Source organism: Erinaceus europaeus, chromosome 8, assembly GCF_950295315.1.
Source record: "Erinaceus europaeus chromosome 8, mEriEur2.1, whole genome shotgun sequence".
Taxonomy (NCBI): domain Eukaryota; kingdom Metazoa; phylum Chordata; class Mammalia; order Eulipotyphla; family Erinaceidae; genus Erinaceus; species Erinaceus europaeus.
The window spans coordinates 70,647,340-70,667,495 of NC_080169.1; the positions used below are offsets into that span (position 1 = coordinate 70,647,340).

The following is a 20,156-nucleotide window of genomic DNA, read 5'->3' on the forward strand; positions in this document are numbered from 1 at the left end:
ATAAAGATGATATGACAGTGTTTCAGTTTTGTTTCTTTAGAGATGAAGGATGATCCATCTTCATTTTTCTATGAGACTTAAAATTTTTTTGACTTTAAAAAATCCAGTAAATCACCATTTACTAGTCTTATCTTTAGTGAATAACATCCAGCACTCAGCAATTTTCATACCACCATAATGGTTTGGTTATACCTTTCTGCTGTTTTGGCTATTATTTCTGACCTCTGCTTTCTTTTATACTTAAATTCAGTTTGAAGAGAATTCTCATACCACCACTGCTTGGTGAGCACTACACAGTCAGTTTTTGCTAGCAAGAATAGAGGTTACCTGAAAAAAATAAAAATGATAGAAGGGCATTGAATTAAAAAAAAAACAGACAAAAGAGGATATTCCTATGTGATAAAGGTAACAAACTTCATTTGATATGAAACATTCGAGTAGTTCCCCAGTGACCTTCCTTTTATGCACTAGTCATACTATAGCTGCCCTGATAGGCATTTGTGTTAAATCCTTGTGCATTTACCAGGTGGGAGGATTTTCTGATGCATGTGATGGTGAGTAGTGGAGTTCTACCAGGAACTATTTACTATCTCAGTTGGAGATACATGACTGCTGGGCAAAATCAATTTTATTTTATACTTATTTAGTTTCTAAGTCTTTTCAATCCTAGGAATCACCTGTATCATAAGAAACTCCTGACAAAGAATTCTTTAGTTTATGGCTGTATTTATTCAGTCTTCAATAACTAGTGCTTCATTAGCTACTGGTAAGAGGCAAAGGCACAGAGAATGTGCCAAGACTGTTTCTCATGTCTCAGGGTAGTATGTGATTGTCACACGAGTTCTCCTAAGAATGCTTTTCTCCAGGTTCAGGATTGGGAAGGCACTGCAGGATGCAGTTATGTGAAGACTTTTTTTGGATCCAGGTTGGAAAGAGCCATGTGATTTTTTTTTTCCCCCTAGAGAAAGGAGGGTAGAATCAGCGAGATTTTGGAAGCAAGGTCAGCCAGAAACTGAAGTTCTAGGTGAAAAGACTGAAGAGTCTGGTAAAGCAAAGACACTTTACCATGGAGGAAGACTGATGTTGGAGACAGATTGAATGTAACAGTGCCAAAAACCAAGCAGTAATCAGTGTGTTGATGATGTCCTAGAATGAAAGGGGGGAAATGACAAGAAAAGAAGAGAGAAAAGGGGGGGGGGAGTAGGAAGCAAGCAAACAAGAAAGCCAAATGGCAAGATTAAGAAAAACTGAATTTATTTGTGGGGATGGTGACTGGGTTTAGATTGTGTCAAAAAGGTCTATGTCTGAGAGAATGTGAACACTTAAGACTAATCGTATAGGGTATCTGAAGCAAATTTTGTGGAGAAGGGGGCCAGGCGGTGGCACACCTGGTTAAGCGCACACACAGAACAGTGTGCACGAACCTGGGTTCAAGCCTGGTCCCCACCTGCAGGGCGAAAGCTTGATGAGTGATGAAGCAGGGCTGCAGGTGTCTCTGTCTTTCTCCCTCTCTGCTTCCCCTCTCAATTTCTCTCTGCCTCTATCCATTAATAAATAAACAAAAATTTAAAATTTCGTGGAAGCTTATTGTGTGGGAATTCCCAGTTTCACACAGAGAACCTGCACGTATTAATCTTTTTCAGTGTCTCCAGTATTTCTCTTAAAATAGAATTAACCTTCCGATACTCCTCCTTCTGTTGACCATCTAGATATCAATAAAACACTACCACCTGATGCTGGATTCTGTAGTCTCAAGATGCCACTATAACCGTCCCTGCGATGAACTTGAACGTTCTCAAATGATACCTCCTTCCTAAGTCTGGTGACTTCCAGACTCCTCTGCACTGTGGTAGTTCCCTGGGGCTTAAAACAAAACAAAAAAATCTACTGTGCGCTAAACCATTGGTCTAACCTCTCCTCTAGGGACTTTACAAAATAGCTAACTAACCCTCTCACTCTCTGGCGTGGGTCCAGAGGGCATGCAAGTCGAGGGCACCCAGGCAAAGCTGGTTCTCGAGTCCCTTTTCTACTTCCACCCCCCTGTCCAGCGCGCCCCGCAGGCCTCTAGGTGCATGCGGTGCTGGAGGCAACGCAGGCGACTTCCCGGGCCCCACTGTGCAAAACCGAAAGCGGTAGCGGAGAGGAGGCTGAGGCGGAGGCGGGGGAAGGGACGACGGGGGCGGGCGCTGGGGAGAAGGGCGAGGTGGCGCACTGGGGACCGGGAATGCCCGGGGCGCGGGACCCCAGAGCCGCCCTGTGGCTGCGTCTGGGCTATGGCTCTCCGGCTGGTCGCCGATTTCGATCTCCGGGAGGAGGTGCTCCCGTGGCTGCGGGCACAGCGGGCTGCTGGGGTCGGAGGCGGCGGCGCAGGTGCGGCAGGCTAGTGGGGGTGAGGGCAGCCGGGGGGGGGGGGTGGAGGAGGGAGGCGGGGAGTCCCAATCAGTTTTACCTGGGAGGCTCCCAGGCTGGCACTGGTGGACACCGGTCGGCGGAGGGTACTAGACTGTGGCCACTGTTAATCTGTGAAGATTGGGGCGGTAGGGATGAGCTTCCCTCTTGGGAGTCTGGGCTTTGCCACTCTCAATCCTGTCCACTGACTGAAAGCTGGAGAGGCAAGGTGGAGGCTGGGCTGTTGTGGCTCCTGTAGGGAGACCTCTAGCTCGGCTTTGCTAGTTAGAGCCATTCTGTTGTAGTAGAAAGGCCGAGGTCACCCGTGGTACCCACAGCATCACCTCATTTAGGAGGGCATAGTGAACAGTTGCTGAAACTCTGCTCCCTTGGCCTAAAACTGCTGGGAATGTGAAAGATCATTGTGTATACTTCATTCATCACTCTGACAGGGGTTCTGCTACGACTGAGGGGGCAGGGAGAGGGGGTTCAGACATTAGGAAAAAGATAAGATTGCAAAAGTATATGCAAATATGTATGAGAAGGGTTTTTGCATCCTGCATGAACAGTGTCCATAATTTAGGGCACTTGTCACTTTAGATGTGAAGTGATAGTGGCCAGGGAGCCGCTTTTAGTCTGTGAATAGAGAACAGAGAACCATCTTTCTTTCTTTCTTTCTTTCTTTCTTTCTTTCTTTCTTTCTTTCTTTCTTCCTTTCTTTCTTTCTTTCTTTCTTTCTTTCTTTCTTTCTTTCCTTTCTTTCTTTCCTTTTTTCTTTCCCTAAGAAGCACCAAGCTCTACCCCTCTTTCTCTCTCCACTTCCCACCCCAGTGCACCTCCTGTGCAGGCCAGCACAATGGGAGATGTTAGACAGAATGATGCTCAGGTTTTGAGCTAACTTCCCCTGAATTTCAATATGTTCTGGCAATTAAGGCCATTATTTTGACTTTGATGAGAGAGTGAAAAGTGACTTTGGAGCATTCTCAGCATTGATCAATCAAAACTTTGAAGAAAGGGAACTCCGTGGTTTCCTAGTTTTTGTTTTTCTTTTTAAGAAGACAAGTTTGCTGTAAACAGTGGTTCAACTTCGAAGTAATGACAACCTGGATTCCACCTGGATCCATATCAATGTTTTTGCTTCTTCCCCCAAACCTCTTTCCGTAGAAACCCCTAAGGGACATTTTTGGGTTTACCAAATCACCCCCTTTCTACTTCTCCTTTCTATCCCTATTTTATAGTTTCACACTGTCCTCTTACTTTAGCAAAAGAAGTTGTAGGGTTCTTGGTCATGGAATGTTGATTGTTAGTTACAAATAAAAAATAATGTTTGTGTAACTCAAGTCTTCAGTCTGCTGTTAGTGTCATTGTTAGTAAATCTTCAATTTTTTTAATAATAAAAAAATCTTGTGGGGAGTCGGGCGGTAGCGCAGCGGGTTAAGCGCAGGTGGCGCAAAGCACAAGGACCAGCGTAAGGATCCTGGTTCGAGCCCTCGGCTCCCCACTTGCAAGGGAGTCGCTTCACAAGCGGTGAAGCAGGTCTGCAGGTGTCTGACTTTCTCTCCCCCTGTCTTCCCCTCCTCTCTCCATTTCTCTCTGTTCTATTCAACAATGAAGACATCAACAACAACAATAACCACAACAATTAAAAATCAAGGGCAACAAAAGGGAATAAATAAACATTAAAAAAATCTTGTGAACATTTAAAGAATTTCTTTTTTTTATATAGTGTTAGGGGCTGAACCCAGGACTTTGTGCATGCGTGACACCACTGCTGAGTGACCTCCCTGCTCATTTTTTTTATTATCTTGTTTCTTTTTTAAAAAATTGTTTTTTATTTTATTTTAATGAGAGAGGGAGATATAGAAAGACCAGAGCACTGTTCAGCTCTCATTTATGGTAGTGCTGGGGTTTGAACCTGGGACCTGGTACCCTGGAGCCTAAGGCATGAAAGTCTTTTGCATAATCATTATGCTGTCTCCCTGGCCCCTCATTATTTTATTTCTTAGGAAGAGACAGACAGACAGATACCACACCCTTGCTCTACCATCCATGGTGTTTTCAGATGATGCTGGGGCTCAAACCCAGGCCCTCAAGCAAAACAAGATACAAACTCTACTGGGTGAAATGCCTCCCAGATTCTCTTGAGAGAATTTTGGATGTTTGAACTTATACAATAGGCAGCTCCAAGTCTGCTTTCCACCACAAAGTAGCCTTTTCTCTGAGACTCCACCTTAGATAGCTAAGTGGCAGGTGTCTGCAAATAAGAAGTTCAGTGAAATGTGAAATGCCACAGTCTTATGTTTCAGTCATGTTTGCTATGATTGAAAATCTGGGGGTGAGTCGGTTTGTTTGACTTCCTTGTATCTTTCACTTCTCTATAAAGAAATATAAACTCGTGACATTCTAGTAAACAACTATTACTCTGGGGTCCTCAGAAGGAAAACTTAATATCACCAGCTTTTTCTGAAAATTGGTAGTGTTTTGCTCACTTAGAGCACCTAGGCAAAATATTATCCTTGTTATATGAAAAGAAATTGTTACTTCTTTTGATAGTCACCAGTGGATAACAGCAAAAAAAAAAATTAGTTCCTCTTCTGTCAGGAGAACCTCAGATTCTGTTTTATTTTTAGCACAACTATTACTCCACATATTTATGGATATTTCTTTCAAAGTTCTAGTTTTCATATGTAAATTACAAATAATTAATTATAACACTTTAGTATCTTTCTACATTTGTTATCTCAATTTGAAGCCTTAGGTTTTTTGTTTGTTTTTTAAATAAGTATATATGATTAATTTTTTAAAAATTTCTTATATTTATTTATTTTCCCTTTTGTTGCCCTTGTTTTTTATTGTTGTTGTAATTTATGTCACTGTTAGATAGGACAGAGAGAAATGGAGAGAGGAGGAGAAGACATAGAGGGGGAGAGAAAGACAGACACCTGCAGACCTGCTTCACTGCCTGTGAAGCAACAACCCTGCAGGTGGGGAGTGGGGCTCCAACTGCTGTTCCTTGCGCTTTGTGCCATCTGTGCTTAACCTGCTGCGCTACTGCCTGACTCCCGATTAAATATTTCTTAGTGGTGCTAATACTAAGTACTCCACATTTCTTGAAAAATAGCCAGGGAGCTAGGTTAAATCAGTTTTGGAAATTCAGTATCTCTTGGATAGCATAATTTTTGTCAACTAGAGCTGGAGGAAGGACACTAGATTGGCTAACTGCTTCTGCCCTTGATTCTAGGTTGGACTTTGGGAAAAATTCTAGGTTGTCCCTCTCCATATGCAATAGAAAACAAGTTATTCTAATGTGTGGTGAAAGTAAGAATTGGACTTTATGTAGTGAAAGTAATGTATTGGATATGCACAAAGTGTTTTCCATTGATGCACACTTGAAACATGTTTTAATGCAAAGTTGTTTAATAAAAATACTTTGTCCTTTCAAAAGTCATTATAATATTTTAGCACATGAAAGCTATAAATAACAAGACTGTACACTTACTGCCCACTTTAAAAACAGAACAAAAATCAAGAGTTTTGAAGCAGAACTGTGTTTGCATATTTGCCAATCACCTTACTTATAAAGTGCAACAATTTGTGTTTGACAAAGAATAGATTGAAATTAAGGAGAATAGCTGACAAACCAGCTTCAATTTCATATGAACTGTGACTTGCCATTACTTCTAGAATCTATGTACTTACTCTTCTTGTCTTCATGAATATTGAGTATTCTAATAATAAAATTAAATCATACTTCCTTATTTGAAATCTGAAAACTTCCTCCTTTGGACTGTTCGGTGGCGATCTACTGGAGGAAGAGTCAGAAGGGATAAACAAGGGAGCTACTGAGTAGTTCTTTTAAAAGGGTGTGTCTCAAACATGAGCAACCAACCCTGGGAGGAAAGGCTGATGGGATAATAGTGTGTGGTGAGACACTGAACTTGAAATTTCCAACATTGTCAAATTTTTCCAATTCAAATCACCTTAAGATGAGGCCATGCATTAACTGCAGGATTATTTAAAACTGCAGTTACTATTAGCAGACCCATAAGGTCACTTTTATTATTTCTTTCACCTCTATTACAAGTTAGTCTTGGTGATGTTAATGAATATTATTTTGTTTTGTGTTGTTTTATTAACCAGAGTATTGCAAAGCGTTGGCTTATGATGGTATGGGGGACTGAACCTAGGACCTCGGAGCCTCAGAAATTAGAATCTGTTTGTGCAAATATTATGTGATCTCCCCCACCCACAAACATTCTTTAATATAAGTTTAATATACTTCACTGTCTCTACACCCAGTTGGTACAGTGAAATCAATTGGGAAATTTAAAAATACATATACAAGTACTGGGAGGTGGGTGACACACCTAGTAGAACATACATGTTACTCTGTGTAAGGAACTGGGTTCAAGCCCCTAATCCCCACCTGAAGGGGGGAAAGCTTCACAAATGGTTAAGTGGTACTGCAGGTGTCTCTCTTTCTCTCTCCCTCTCTATCTCCCCATTCCTTCTCAATTTCTCTGTCTCTGTTTGAAAAAAGAAAGAATGAAAGAAAAAGGGGAAACACGGTGGATTCTTTGTGGGGGCCCTGAGCTCCAGCCAAATCCTGGTGGCAATAAAAATTTAATAGAAATGAGAGTGAAAATAAAATAAATATATACACATCAAAGAGTGGGCCCCTGTCATTAGTCCAATAAAAGCAAACATTTTTTGGGTAGTCTTTGTTAATTGTAACACACAACCAGAGCTGAGAACCACTGGCTTAGTGGAATTAACATATTTCATTGGTTATCATTTGGTTAATTTTTTTCCCTTAATTTTTTTAAATCATTTGAAAATAGATGTGTTTTTCTTAGGAAACTGCATATCCTTAACAAGGTTTTGTAAGAATTTCATATCTTAGCTGAAACCTTTTAAGTGTACTTTTGAGAAGGTCTCTTCCAACATCAGTATAATCTTGAAGGAAAAAAAATACTTGTCAAAATATTGATACAATGCATTCCAGAAATTTGAATCATGCGCAGAATAAAAAAGACTCACTAAAACTCTGTTATCTACAAAATCTTCCCTTAAAAGATTTTTTCTAGTAGTTATCCATTTTCCACTGTAAATTTGATATAGAAAACTTATATTTATTTATTTATTTCTAGCTTTGAGATTAGCCTGTATTACTTTTTTGATAAACTTGATATTGACCATATATCTTAAACTCCTTAAAACTCAACTGTTTTATTACTATAATGAGTCTATATTGCTTTACACAGTGTGCAAGACATAAAAATTAGAACTTTGTAAATTGTGACATGGAAGCAGTAAACTGAATCATATTCTCTCTCTCTTTTTAAAAAACATTTTATTTATTAGCTAGAGATAGAGTGGGAGATAGAGAGGGAAAGAGACAGAGAGAGATTCCTGCAGCCCTACTTTACCGCTTGTGAAGATTTCCCCTGCAGATAGGACCAGGGTCTTGAACCTGGGTCCTTGCGCACTGCAATGTGTGTGCTTAACCAGGTATGCTACAACCTGGCCCCCTGGATCGTATTCTCTTAAGACGCCAGGTGATTATCCTTATTTATTTTTTTTCAACCAGTAGAAAGTATATCTGACAGTCAATATACCTCTAAAACTATACTCTTTAAAACAACATCATGATGGTAAATATATACTCAGTAGGCATTATATTCACATATAAAAAGCTGTCCCCTGGGAGTCAGGCGGTAGCGCAGTGGGTTAAGCACAGTGGGTTAAGTGCAGTGGGTTAAGCGCAGATGGTGCAAAGTGCAAGGACCTACGTAAGGATCCTGGTTCGAGCCCCCAGCTCCCCATCTGCAGGGGGATCGCTTCACAAGCGGTGAAGCAGGTCTGCAGGTGTCTTTCTTACACTCTCTCTGTCTTCCCCATCTCTCTCCATTTCTCTCTGTCCTATCCAACAACAACTACAACAATAAAACAACAAGGGCAACAAAAGGGAGGGAATAAATAAATAATTTTTTTTTTTTTAAAAAAAAGCTGCCCTCTTTTCCTGCCCTCCCCTCATCCCCAGAAAATGTGCAAGTTTCTTCTTGTAAGAAGTGTGGAAGAAGACATATATAACATAAATACATTTATTTATGCCTATATATTTATGCAAAAAAGACTTCCATGCCCGAGATTCCAAAGTCCCAGGTTAAGTTCCCTATACCACCATAAGAGCTCTCAGAATGCCTGAATTCTCGGTTTTTCTAATTAAAAAAAAACCTTTTTATTATTTTTATTTATTTATTGGATAGAAACAGCCAGAAATTGAGAGGGAAGGGGGTGATAGAGAAGGAGAGATACAGAGAGACACCTGAAGCACTGATTCGCCACTCACAAAGCTTTCCCGCTGCAGATGGGGACTGGGGGCTCAAACTAGGACCTTTCACGTTGTAACATGTGCACTCTACCAGGTACATCACCACTCAGCCTCTGAATGCCTAACTTCTTAATGAAACCATTTTCTTTTTTTTTTTTTTTTGTATTTGCATTTTTATTTATTTATTTATTTTTTAAAATTTTTTATTTAAGAAAGGATTAGTGAACAAAAGCATAAGGTAGGAGGGGTACAACTCCACACAATTCCCAACACCCAATCCCCATAACCCACCCCCTCCCCTGATAGCTTTCCCATTCTCTATCCCTCTGGGAGCATGGACCCAGGGTCGTTGAGGGATGCAGAAGGTAGAAGGTCTGGCTTCTGTAATTGCTTCCCCGCTGAACATGGGCGTTGACTGGTCGGTCCATACCCCCAGTCTGCCTCTCTCTTTCCCTAGTAGGGTGTGACTCTGGGGAAGCTGAGCTCCAGGACACATTGGTGGGGTCTTCAATCCAGGGAAGCCTAGCCAGCATCCTGGTGGCATCTGGAACCTGGTGATTGAAAAGAGAGTTAACATATGAAGCCAAACAATTTGTTGAGCAATCATGGATCCCAAGCTTGGAATAGTGGAGAGGAAGTGTTAGGGAGAAACCATTTTCTTGTCTCCCTGATTGTTTCCCACCCATAGCTCCAACACAATGGCCCAGATCACCAATCCCCATTATTTTTTTCCTTCTGTTTTAGGAATACAAGGTGAATTTTGCTCTCATTTATAGATGGTTTTGCATATCTTTGGTGTGATCATTGGAATTTGTCATAATTGGTATTATACTTAAGTATACATAATATCATAGAAAGACACTATTAATATGACAGAATGAGTCTAGTTTAGGTTACTTAATTTTGAGGAAATTAGAGAAATATACATTTTTACGCAGTGGATGATTCTTCTCGATGCCATATCTATCAACCTTTAAGTCCCCTAATTATAGAAATTTGAGGAACATCCTAAACTTTTAGAAGGTCAGTCAATTTATAAGTTAAACATTTCGTGTATAGGGCACTGGGCTGTGGTACATCCTGGCTAAGTGCACATGTGTTACCTGTGCAAGGACCTGGGTTTAAGCACCCAGACCCCACCTCTAGGGGGAAAGCTTCACAAAGAGTAAAGAAGCAGGGCTGCGGATGTTTCTCCTTTTCTAATTCTTTGTTCCTTCTTGATTATGGTCTCAACCCAATAAAGAAATAATAATTTAAAAAAGAAAACATATTTTTGTTTGTCTTTTACTTAATTTTCACACAAGAAATTAGCACTCAGAATAGTAAAGATGACATTAATCAAACCCCCCAAACTTCCCTTTTAATATTTTTTTTCTAGTAGTGCTGTAAATTCATTATGCTTTTTTTTGAAACTTTAGTATAGTTTAAATCATACAATTTGTACTTTTGGAGGAGAGAAGATAATAGTGCATCTATCTATCATTTATTTTTGCCAGGACTTTGTTGGAACCTGTGTGATTCCAGTGCTCCTGGCATACTTTTTATTTTTATTTTATCCAGACAGAGACAGGGTGAGAGAAAGAGATGAAGAGACATAACACTGCTTCACTATTTGTGAAGTTCCCCTTTTGTGGTGTCTGGCATCTCGAGCTATCTCCTATGTCCAGATTTGCATTTTTGCTTGATTATTTATGCTGCGTTTTTCAATAGCAAGTTACTTCATTCTTACTGTTGTTTCCTTTGTCTGAATCTGCCACAATTTATTCCTTTTCCACTTGGATAGTTTAGGCTTCTAGTTTACATATAGTTGCATTTTGAGCACAGGTGCCTTCATTCAGAGGTCATCTTACCAGAAACCATCACCAGAATCCCTTTTAATTAATTCCTGTGAAACCACCTTAGCAAGGAGAGGAGAACTTTGAAGGCACTTTTTCTGCACTGTGACTCAGTATTTTTCCCATTATCAGCTTTTCTCCCTTTTCCTCCTGTCACTTCCCAGGTCTGCAATATTTATATTACAGGAGCTCTGTTATGGGTACATAACAGCTTCTCATTGAGGAAGACACTGCCTCTGCCCTGCCCCCATCTCCATACTTAGTGCAACTTGGCCCTTCAACATTCTTTTTTGTTTTTTTGAATACTTTTTTTTTTTTTAATTTTTTATTTAAGAAAGGATTAGTGAACAAAAGCATAAGGTAGGAGGGGTACAACTCCACACAATTCCCACCACCCAATCTCCATAACCCACCCCCTCCCATGATAGCTTTCCCATTCTCTATCCCTCTGGGAGAATGGAACCAGGGTCGTTGAGGGTTGCAGAAGGCAGAAGGTCTGGCTTCTGTAATTGCTTCCTCGCTGAACATGGGCGTTGACTGGTCGGTCCATACTCCCAGTCTGCCTCTCTCTTTCCCTAGTAAGGTGTGTCTCTGGGGAAGCTGAGCTCCAGGACACATTGGTGGGGTCTTCAATCCAGGGAAGCCTGGCCAGCATCCTGGTGGCATCTGGAACCTGGTGATTGAAAAGAGAGTTAACATACGAAGCCAAACAAATTGTTGAGCAACTATATTACTTTTTTAAAGATCCATTCACTTACTTACTTAGTGAGAAATGGGGAAAGGGAAGGGAAGAGTGGAGATGGGAAAGGGAAAGGAAGAGAGAGATTGAGAGAACATGAAAGCTCTAGCCCACAAATACCAGAAAATTGAACCCGTGACCTCAGGTTTTCAAGTCCAATGCCCTGTCCTCTGTACTGTCTCCTGGACTGCTTGTTGCTTTGATTGATTACTCTGACACTAGGCAATTCAGCTGAGTTCCTGACAGGTTAATATATCAGGAAACCTTAATGATGCTAGATTTGTATGCTTCTCATTGCACAACTCCAATATAATATACTTCAAAATAAAGCAAAAACTAACACTTAAAATTGATTGAAGAATAACATGCACATAGCAAAGCAGAGAAGTCAAAAGGGTTCCATCTCAGTGAGTTATTGCAAGGTGAGCTTGTCATTATGCCCAGTATATACCACATTACCAGTAAGTACCTTAGAAAATTCCGGATAACTATTCTGCCTCCTCTTCTTTAGATGAAGATAGAGACAGAGAGTGAGAGATAGCACAGCACTAAAGCTTCCTTCAGTGTGGTGGGGGCCAGGCTTGAACCTGGGTCGTACACATGACAAAGCAGCACAGCGTACAAGTGAGCTATTTCACCAGCCTTACTACTTACTCTTCTTACCAGAAGGTCAGTATCTTATGTGACTGCTGCCAAATTTGTAAATATATGGCAGAATGGTAAGTTTGAAGAACAGCTTTAAAGGTTAGAGGTAAGATTCCCTTCTGGGGTTCGATGCATTTTCACTCGAAAAGAATTTCAAGGGAATACACGTGACAGATGTGCAGTTTCTAAATTTGTCCTTTTTTACAATCCAAGACAAGTTACGTGCAAAAGTGAAGTTAGAATTAAAGCTTGGGGGAGATTCCCAGGGTCTCTGGACCTAGTCCAAAACGCCCTTTCTCCATACAAATCCCCTTCTTTTATACCCTTCTTACCACCCAATGAAGCACACTCCTCCCTTTTTATATTGTACAGTGTAAAGACCCTTCACCAACATGTATCCCAGTTCCGTGTGTGTAAACTCAGTGAAAACAAAAGTGTGCTAGTGTTCATCTCAGTTCCCTGTGTGCAAACCCAGTGAAAACTGTCCATGCTCCTCAGGACCGCCTGTGCCCTGCATTGTCTCTCAACAAGTTTTCTAGTATTCTCTTGTACTTGGCTTTTTAACTAATATTATATTTGATAGATATGTAAACATCAAACACTTCCTTCTAAATGTTAACTTGATTTTATTATAATTTTCAGATGCTTTGGAAGATATTTATCAGAGTTTGCGTGTACTAAATGTTGAAAGAAATGGAAATATTATTTATACCTATAAGGTATGTCTATAATATTTATATTTTAATATGGTAAATATGCCTAAAATAAATTTTACTATTTAACCATTTATATTCTCCCTCTTATAGACTCCTGTGTGATACTGTATGATGATTAATGACTAAGACTTATTGAGACTTATCTTCTAAATATGACTACTTTGTAACATGTGTGCCACCCCCTGACCTGACCACATTATGAGTACTTTGTGTGAGATTGAATAGTATGATAGAAACTCATTCTGGTCAGGGGAGATAGCATAATGGTTATGCAAATAGACACTCATGCCTGAGGCTCAGACATCCCACTTCAATTCTCCCACCTCCACCTCCACCACCACCACCACCACCACCACCACCACTATAAGCCAGAGCTGAGTAGAGCTTGGGTAAAAAACAAACAGGGAGTCAGGCAGTTGCGCAGCGGGTTAAACGCACGTGATGCAAAGAGCAAGGACCAGCGCAAGGATCCTGGTTAGAGCCCCGGCTCCCCCCCTGCAGGGGAGTCGCTTCACAAGAGGTGAAGCAGGTCTGCAGGTGTCTATCTTTCTCTCCCTCTTTCTGTCTCCCCCTCCTCTCTCCATTTCTCTGTCCTATCCAACAACAATGACATCAATAACAAAAATAACTACAACAATAAAAGAACAAGGACAACAAAAGGGAATAAATAAATAAATATTTAAAACAAACAAACAAAAACCCTTGTTCTTACCATTTTTTTCTCTTTTAAATAAAATAAAACTATGGACTGTCTGATACTGTTCAAAGTTTCAAATAAATGACCAGTTAGATTTTCTAGAGGAGAAATGTCAAGGGAAACATATTGAAACCTAATTAATGTGTTATATTTTTGTCCTTGAGGAAACATTGTGATTACTCTGTATCATGTCATCAGATTTATATATGTTCAGGCTTTTGAAGCACTACTACTTAACCATATGTTTTAAATGTTAAGCTTAAAAAAAATCATTTTATTGAGGGGTAAATGTTTTATAGTACAATGTTCACACTTGAGTGCAATTTCTCATCTTGTGATAGGTGTCTGCAAAACACTTTCATCCCCAATTTAAGTCCATTTCCATCATTATGCACCACGACCCAGCACCCTTTGCAAATACCCTTTGTGCCCATTCTTTCTCAGAGTCCTTAGCTTTAGTGAAATATACCACACCCAGTCCAAGATTCACTTTGTTTTCTTTTTCTGCCCTATAAGTGAGATCATCCAAAATTTGAATTTGTCCCCCCCCCCCTTTTTTTTTTTTTTTTACCAGAGCACTGCTCAGCTCTGGCGTATGGTGGTATGGGAAACTGAGGTTGGGGTTTTGGAGCCTCAGGCATGAGAGTTTCTTTGCATAACCATTATGCTACCTACCTCTGCCTGAAATTTTTCTTTTCTTTTAGGCTTATCCTACTTCAGATGTTAAGTGTTCTAAGGAAAGGTGGTTTAATGAATAACTTTACTATAGTAGGAAAATGTGAATGAGTAATTTTAGTGCCTAGTTTGCTTTGCATAGTTGTAGTACTGTACTTTGTTGTTCAACAAGTTAATTGTTTCTATAAATATGGCATATTTAAGAAATTGGTCCAAAAAAATATTATGAACTCTTCTGGCCAGTCACATAATGTAATCTTAAATAAATAAATAAATAAATAAATAAAATGGAAATGGTGAAAGGTTCACTTTATTATACTCAGTCCTACTCAACAGGGTCTCCCAAACTTTCTATACCGTACATTCTTGAACCTTTTCACTCCTTGAACACAGAAGACTAGTGAAAAATAAGTTTGAATAGCTAAAACCTGGAAGCAACTCAGGTGTCCAACAGCAGATGAATGGTTGAGTAAGTTGTGGTATTTATACATAATGGATTACTACTCAGCTATTAAAACTGGTGATTTCACCATTTTCATCCCATCTTGGATGGAGCCTGAAGGAATCATGTTAAGTGAGATAAGTCAGAAATAGAAGGATGAATATGGAATAATCTCACTCATAGGCAGAAACTGAAAAACAAGATCAGAAATTGAAAAACAAGATCAGAAGAGCACTGAGCAGAATGTGGAATGGAGTTCATGTATTGCACCAAAGTAAATGTTTCTGGGGTGGTGGTGCGAGGGTTTGGGTCCTGGAGCATGATAGCAGAGGAGGACCTAGAAGGGGTTCAATTGTTATGTGGAAAACCGGGGAAAATATTATGTATGTACAAACTACTGTATTTACTGTCAACGGTAAACCATTAATTCCCCAATAAAGAAATAAAAAATAAAGCAAACAAACCCCAAAGCAAAAACAAGTTTGATCCTTATGACATTCATAGCAAGCTATGTTTACAGTACTTACTGGTCATAATTGGTTGTACTATTGCAGCTTTTAAAAATGTGGTACTGGAGATCAAGTCCAATAGTAAGTGTATATACTTTGCTGCTAAGCTACTTCCCCATGTCAAATTTTAAAAATTTTATAGTTTTTGAAGAGGGGAGAGTTGAAGAGAAAGACATAGAAGCACTGGTCCACCATTCACTAGGTTCCACTTGTCTCTGTGCTTGGTACTGTCATGTGGTGCTGGCCTCAGACCTCACATATGAAAGTGATTGAACCACTTGTGTAGACCCTAAAGGTTTTTTTTCTTTAGAAATTCTTTTATAATTTTATTTAATATGTTTATTATTTATTTATTGGACAGAGACAGAGAGAACTGAAATGGAAAGTGGAGGTAGAGAGGGGAGGAGAGAGATACCTGCAACACTGCTTTACCACTTGTGATGCTTTTCCCCTGCAGGTGGGGGACAGGTACTTAAACTTAAAACTTGTGCTTAACTAAGTGCACTACAACCTGGCCCCTGAAGGTTTGTTTTAAAGATAGTAAAAGCCTGACTTCTTAAACAATGACATTTAACAAGCATCTACTTAATTTTTTCCCTTTTTAGGATGAGAAGGGACATGTCTTCTTTGGATTACATGATTGCCAAGCCAGACAAAACCAGGTAAAATCCCTATATGTTGCTAATAGATCTTTTTAGTGCTTTAAGAGTTTTTCTTTTCTGTTCTTTTTTTAAAATATAGTTTTAAATTACAGAATTGCATGTTGACAGGGGTTTGAATCCACACCATTCCCACCACCAGAGTTCTGAATCTTCACTCTCCCCACTGCAATCCACCACAGTTCTCCTAAAGTTGTAGACATGGGTGTGTCGGGCTGAGCTTCACTGACAGGAGACAGATGACCAGGGACTCATGGTTGAGCTGTACGCAGTATCTCTTTATTCATGCAGGACGCAGCGCCATCTATACCAAGCTAGACTAAACTAACAACTAACTAAAACGAACAATGTTGTCTTTATATATACTTCCCAAGTAGGGTGTGAACAGGATGTGATGCAGAGAGGGTGGAGAGAAAAGTGACTGGTGAAAATCAGGGTGTGACAAGGAGAGGATCAAGGTGTGACAAGGAGAGGGGGTGGAGCAGGTGAGAATTCTACCACTAAACCACCAATGCCCTGGAGGGAAGGTGGTGCTTTATGTAAATGTAAAAGTGATTTATGTAAATAGACGGCAGTGGTTATGTAAATAGAATACAGTGGTTATGTAAATTAATGCAGTATTAAGCAGGGGGGATTTAAACCAAATGAAATAGAAGGGGTTTTAAAAGCAGAATTAGAAGATACTAACAATACCCCCTTTCTTTTTAACTAATGGCCATAGTATTAGGAGTGTGAGGTGAACAGAAACCTATATCATACAGGCGTTTTCAAAAGAACTGGCATAAGACATGGAAGAAAAAAAAATAGGCGAGCAGCAATAACCAGTGTGATGCCAAGGGGAACATTTCTTGCCTCAAAGGGCAAGGCCTAGCAGGTGAAAGGGCATTTCTTGCCTCTGGGAACGCTTCATGCCTCTGGGGGCATCTCTTGCCTCAAAGGGCATTTCCTGCCTCTGTGGGCATCTCTTGCCTCTTGGGGCGCTTCATGCCTCTGTGGGCATAACCTAATAAGGAGGGGGAGTTTTCTGACTCTGGGGACAGAGCCTTCAGGCAAGGGTACATGGTCTATAAAGTCTCAAGGCAATTGGCTGAAGTTAGTCTTTGAGAAACACAGCAGCGTGTACCTGTAAGTCCGATGGAGGTGTCAGTCCAAAGTAGATGACCATGGAAGAAAATGCCAGGGGATGAAACACTGCACTTCTGTCTCGATGGGGAATGTCAGCCACCAGAATTCTGCTTTTCTGTAGAGAGTGATCTTTGGAGTCTGTGAATCTGTTTCTTCAGGTCGTGCCAGGTCATATCATTGGTTTCCAGGGGTGTGTTGTAGTCATTCCGTCTCGTGGGCGATGTCAGAGAACAGGATCCAAATGGATTTCCAGGATTCCATTTGAGTAGATGCTTTTTCATGTGAAGACTTGACAGCTGAAATTCACTTACTTGTCAAACAAAACTTGTAGCAGATTAGAAATTTACTATAATTGATAACTCCATTATAATTGGAAGTCCTTTCTAGTATGATTTTAAGGTTGTTTAAACAGTTTAAACTCAATAAAATGTGGAAAGGTAAACAGAAGAACCACGGTAGAAGCCTCAGGCATAAGAATAATTAACATAATCATTGCACTATCTGCCCCACCCACAACTCATACCGTTTCAGGATTAAATGTTTCAGATTTATGCCAAGACGTAAAAAAGAAATCAAAGGAGGGAAAAAACAATTTTTTGGATTGTTTCTGGGTGTCTCTAGAAATCATGGCTGCATCCAGCATTTTTTTTTTTAAGTTGATGTCATACAAAAATTCAGTCATTCAAATCATTCTCTTATGAAACTTGAACCAGATTATCAAGATCTCACCATGTAGTATCATGAGTCCCCGGAGGGCGTCCTAGTCCAAAAAGCTCCTTGAAATTCCATTTAGGGTGCTTCTGACTGTTCCTGCTGGATTGCTTCAGGCACCCATTTTTAAAATTATCTTCCCATTGAAGAAAGAATCCAATCAGGAGAGTAGAACTAACCACGTGTCTCCATTCTTGGGGACTACCAGGGTACTCGAGAATGCTCCTCAAATTAAAGTAGTCCTTCTCCATGGGAAACATTCGAGAAGAAGTCCAGAAAGTCCCAGGGGAAATCTCCGAGCATATCCCAAGGTCTACGATGGTCATAAAGAACCAAATTGTGGCCCGGAGCAAAATGTAGTCCTTTTCCTCAGGAAACATGGGAGAGGGAATCCAGAAAGTCCAAGGAGAAATCTCCATGCATCTCCCAAGCTCTATGATTAGGGTCAGAAGAAACCAAAGTTCCCAGTCAGGGAACCAAAGTGTGGCCCAGAGCAAAATGTTCCAGAGACAGAGTAACTGTCTCATGATGAAACAGTAGAGGCTTTGGCAAACCTTTTCGTAAGCAGAAGAGAAGACCATAGTGCATAGGTAGGCAAAGTCTTCACTTATCTGGGAGTTGCGCAGGTCCGGTCCCATCTGGGTCACCATATGTTGTTTTCGCCGGGCTGGCTTCACAGGCGGGTAACAGATGACCCGGGACTCATGGCTGGGTTGTACGCAGTATCTCTTTATTCATGCAGGATGCAGCACAATCTATACCAAGCTAAGCTAAATTAAAACTACAAACAATCTTGTCCTTATAAATATACTAGCCCAGTAGGGTGGGAACAGGATGCAACGCAGAGAGGGTAGAGAGAAAAGTGACTGGTGAAAATCAAGGTGTGACAAGGAGAGGATCAGGGTGTGACAAGGAGAGGGGGTGGAGCAAGTGAGAATTCTACCACTAAACCACCAATGCCCTGGAGGGAAGGTGGTGATTTATGTAAATGTAAAAGTGATTTATGTAAATAGACGGCAGTGGTTATGTAAATAGAATACAGTTGTTATGTAAATAGAATGCAGTGTTAAGCAGGGGGGATTTAAACCAAATGAAACAGAAGGGGTTTTTAAAAGCAGAATTAGAAGATACCAACATGGGTGGACCATCTTCTCTACAACTATCTGTCCACATTTATACAAAGTTACCCCTCTTTTCCTGATTTAATCCTTTCTTTCCCTCTAAACTACTCATGCCATCAAAGCTACCTCCATATGTCCCTCTCCTTTTCCTTCTCTCTCTCTGGGTGGTAATGGAGCTGGAGTGCAGAGTCCTCTTATCTTCATCCTATCACTTCTCCCCTGCTGGGAGTATGGATCAAGGTTGTTTATAGGGAGCAGAAGGTAGGAGTTCTGACTTCTGTAACTGCTTCTCTGCTGAGCATGGGCATTGACAGGTTGATCCATACCCCCAGCCTGTTTTTATCTTTCCCTGGTGGACCAGAGCACTGGAGATGCGAGGGTCCAGTACACATTGGTGAGATCATCTGCCCAGAGAAGTTGGGGTGGAGTCATGGTAGCATCTGCAGCCTGGTATCTGGAAGGTGGCATGACCTAAATTGAGACAAGATGGTTAATGAACAGGAACCAAAAATTAGGATTGGAGCAGATGAGATTAGGGATTTTAGGGTAGAAGAAAGCTAGGGAAACCATTTTAGGCATGTTCCTGGGGGCATACAACTATAATAGTTTTGCTTGAGTTTGGTAACTAACCTGAGGTTAGATGAGAATGTTGTCTGAGAGAATGATGTCAAAGTGGAGTACCAGATTTGAAGAGTTGTGAGGTTGACTTCTAAGGATGGTATCTCAGGTTGAAATGCAAACATGTATGACAGGGTTGGTATGGCAGTAAGGAATCATAGAAAAGGAATATCAAGAAGTATGGGCATATCCTAGACCAGGACTAGGAGAAATGCAGATCTTAAAGAGGATGCAAGGGGTTTCTTATAGTCTTAGAGAAAGTTAAAATATCAGTAATTAATTACTATAGCCAGGTTAGTCGGGGGGGGGGCTAAGTATCTGTGTTATTATACTTAACTTCACTATGATCTTAACACTTCTAGTGGTATCTGAACCTCCTTGTAGTTTAAATACTTACAAGGTCAAAAGGTCTTGACCTGTCTGGCCTAAAGTTGTAATTGATTTCGATGTTTACAGAGCTTTATTTTCCTATACATTTTTAGATATCCATAAACAATTAGTCCCTTTATCAGAGTATAATCATTTCACAAATCTAAGATAAATATTAGCAAGAGCTAGTATTTGTGCTTAGGGCTATGGTCTAGGCAGTTGGGGAACTTAAGGTATTAAATCTATACACCCCTCCCACAAGTCGTATTGCTATTGATAAGACTAGAGTTTCATATCTTCCATGCCAGTGAAAGTCTGTGCCCTCCCCCTCAGTTCTCTAAATTCCACATATGAGTGAGACCATCCTACAGTTTTCCTTTACCTCTTTGCTTTTTTCACTAAGCATAATGTTCTCAAGTTTCATCCATTTTATCCCAAAGGATGTAAAATTATCTTTTTTATTGCTGAGTAATATTCCATTGAGTATATGTTCCATAACTTTTTAAAACAGTTATCTGTGGAGGGACATTTTGGTTGCTTCTAAATTTTGGCTATTGTAGATAATACGGCTAT

At 40.3% G+C, this 20,156-nt stretch overlaps 1 protein-coding gene across 2 annotated transcripts in view; it reads left to right on the forward strand.

Moving 5' to 3' along the window:
- The first annotated feature begins 2,195 nt into the window (after window positions 1-2,195).
- GSAP (gamma-secretase activating protein) overlaps window positions 2,196-20,156 on the forward strand; it is a 128,734-nt gene continuing 110,773 nt past the window's right edge. For both annotated transcript variants that reach the window (XM_007530798.3, XM_060196356.1), the window contains exons 1-3: window positions 2,196-2,370; window positions 12,584-12,660; window positions 15,586-15,642. In XM_007530798.3, coding sequence (XP_007530860.1) covers window positions 2,274-2,370; window positions 12,584-12,660; window positions 15,586-15,642 — 231 coding nt within the window. In that variant the 5' untranslated portion in view covers window positions 2,196-2,273. The remainder of the gene's footprint in view (window positions 2,371-12,583; window positions 12,661-15,585; window positions 15,643-20,156) is intronic.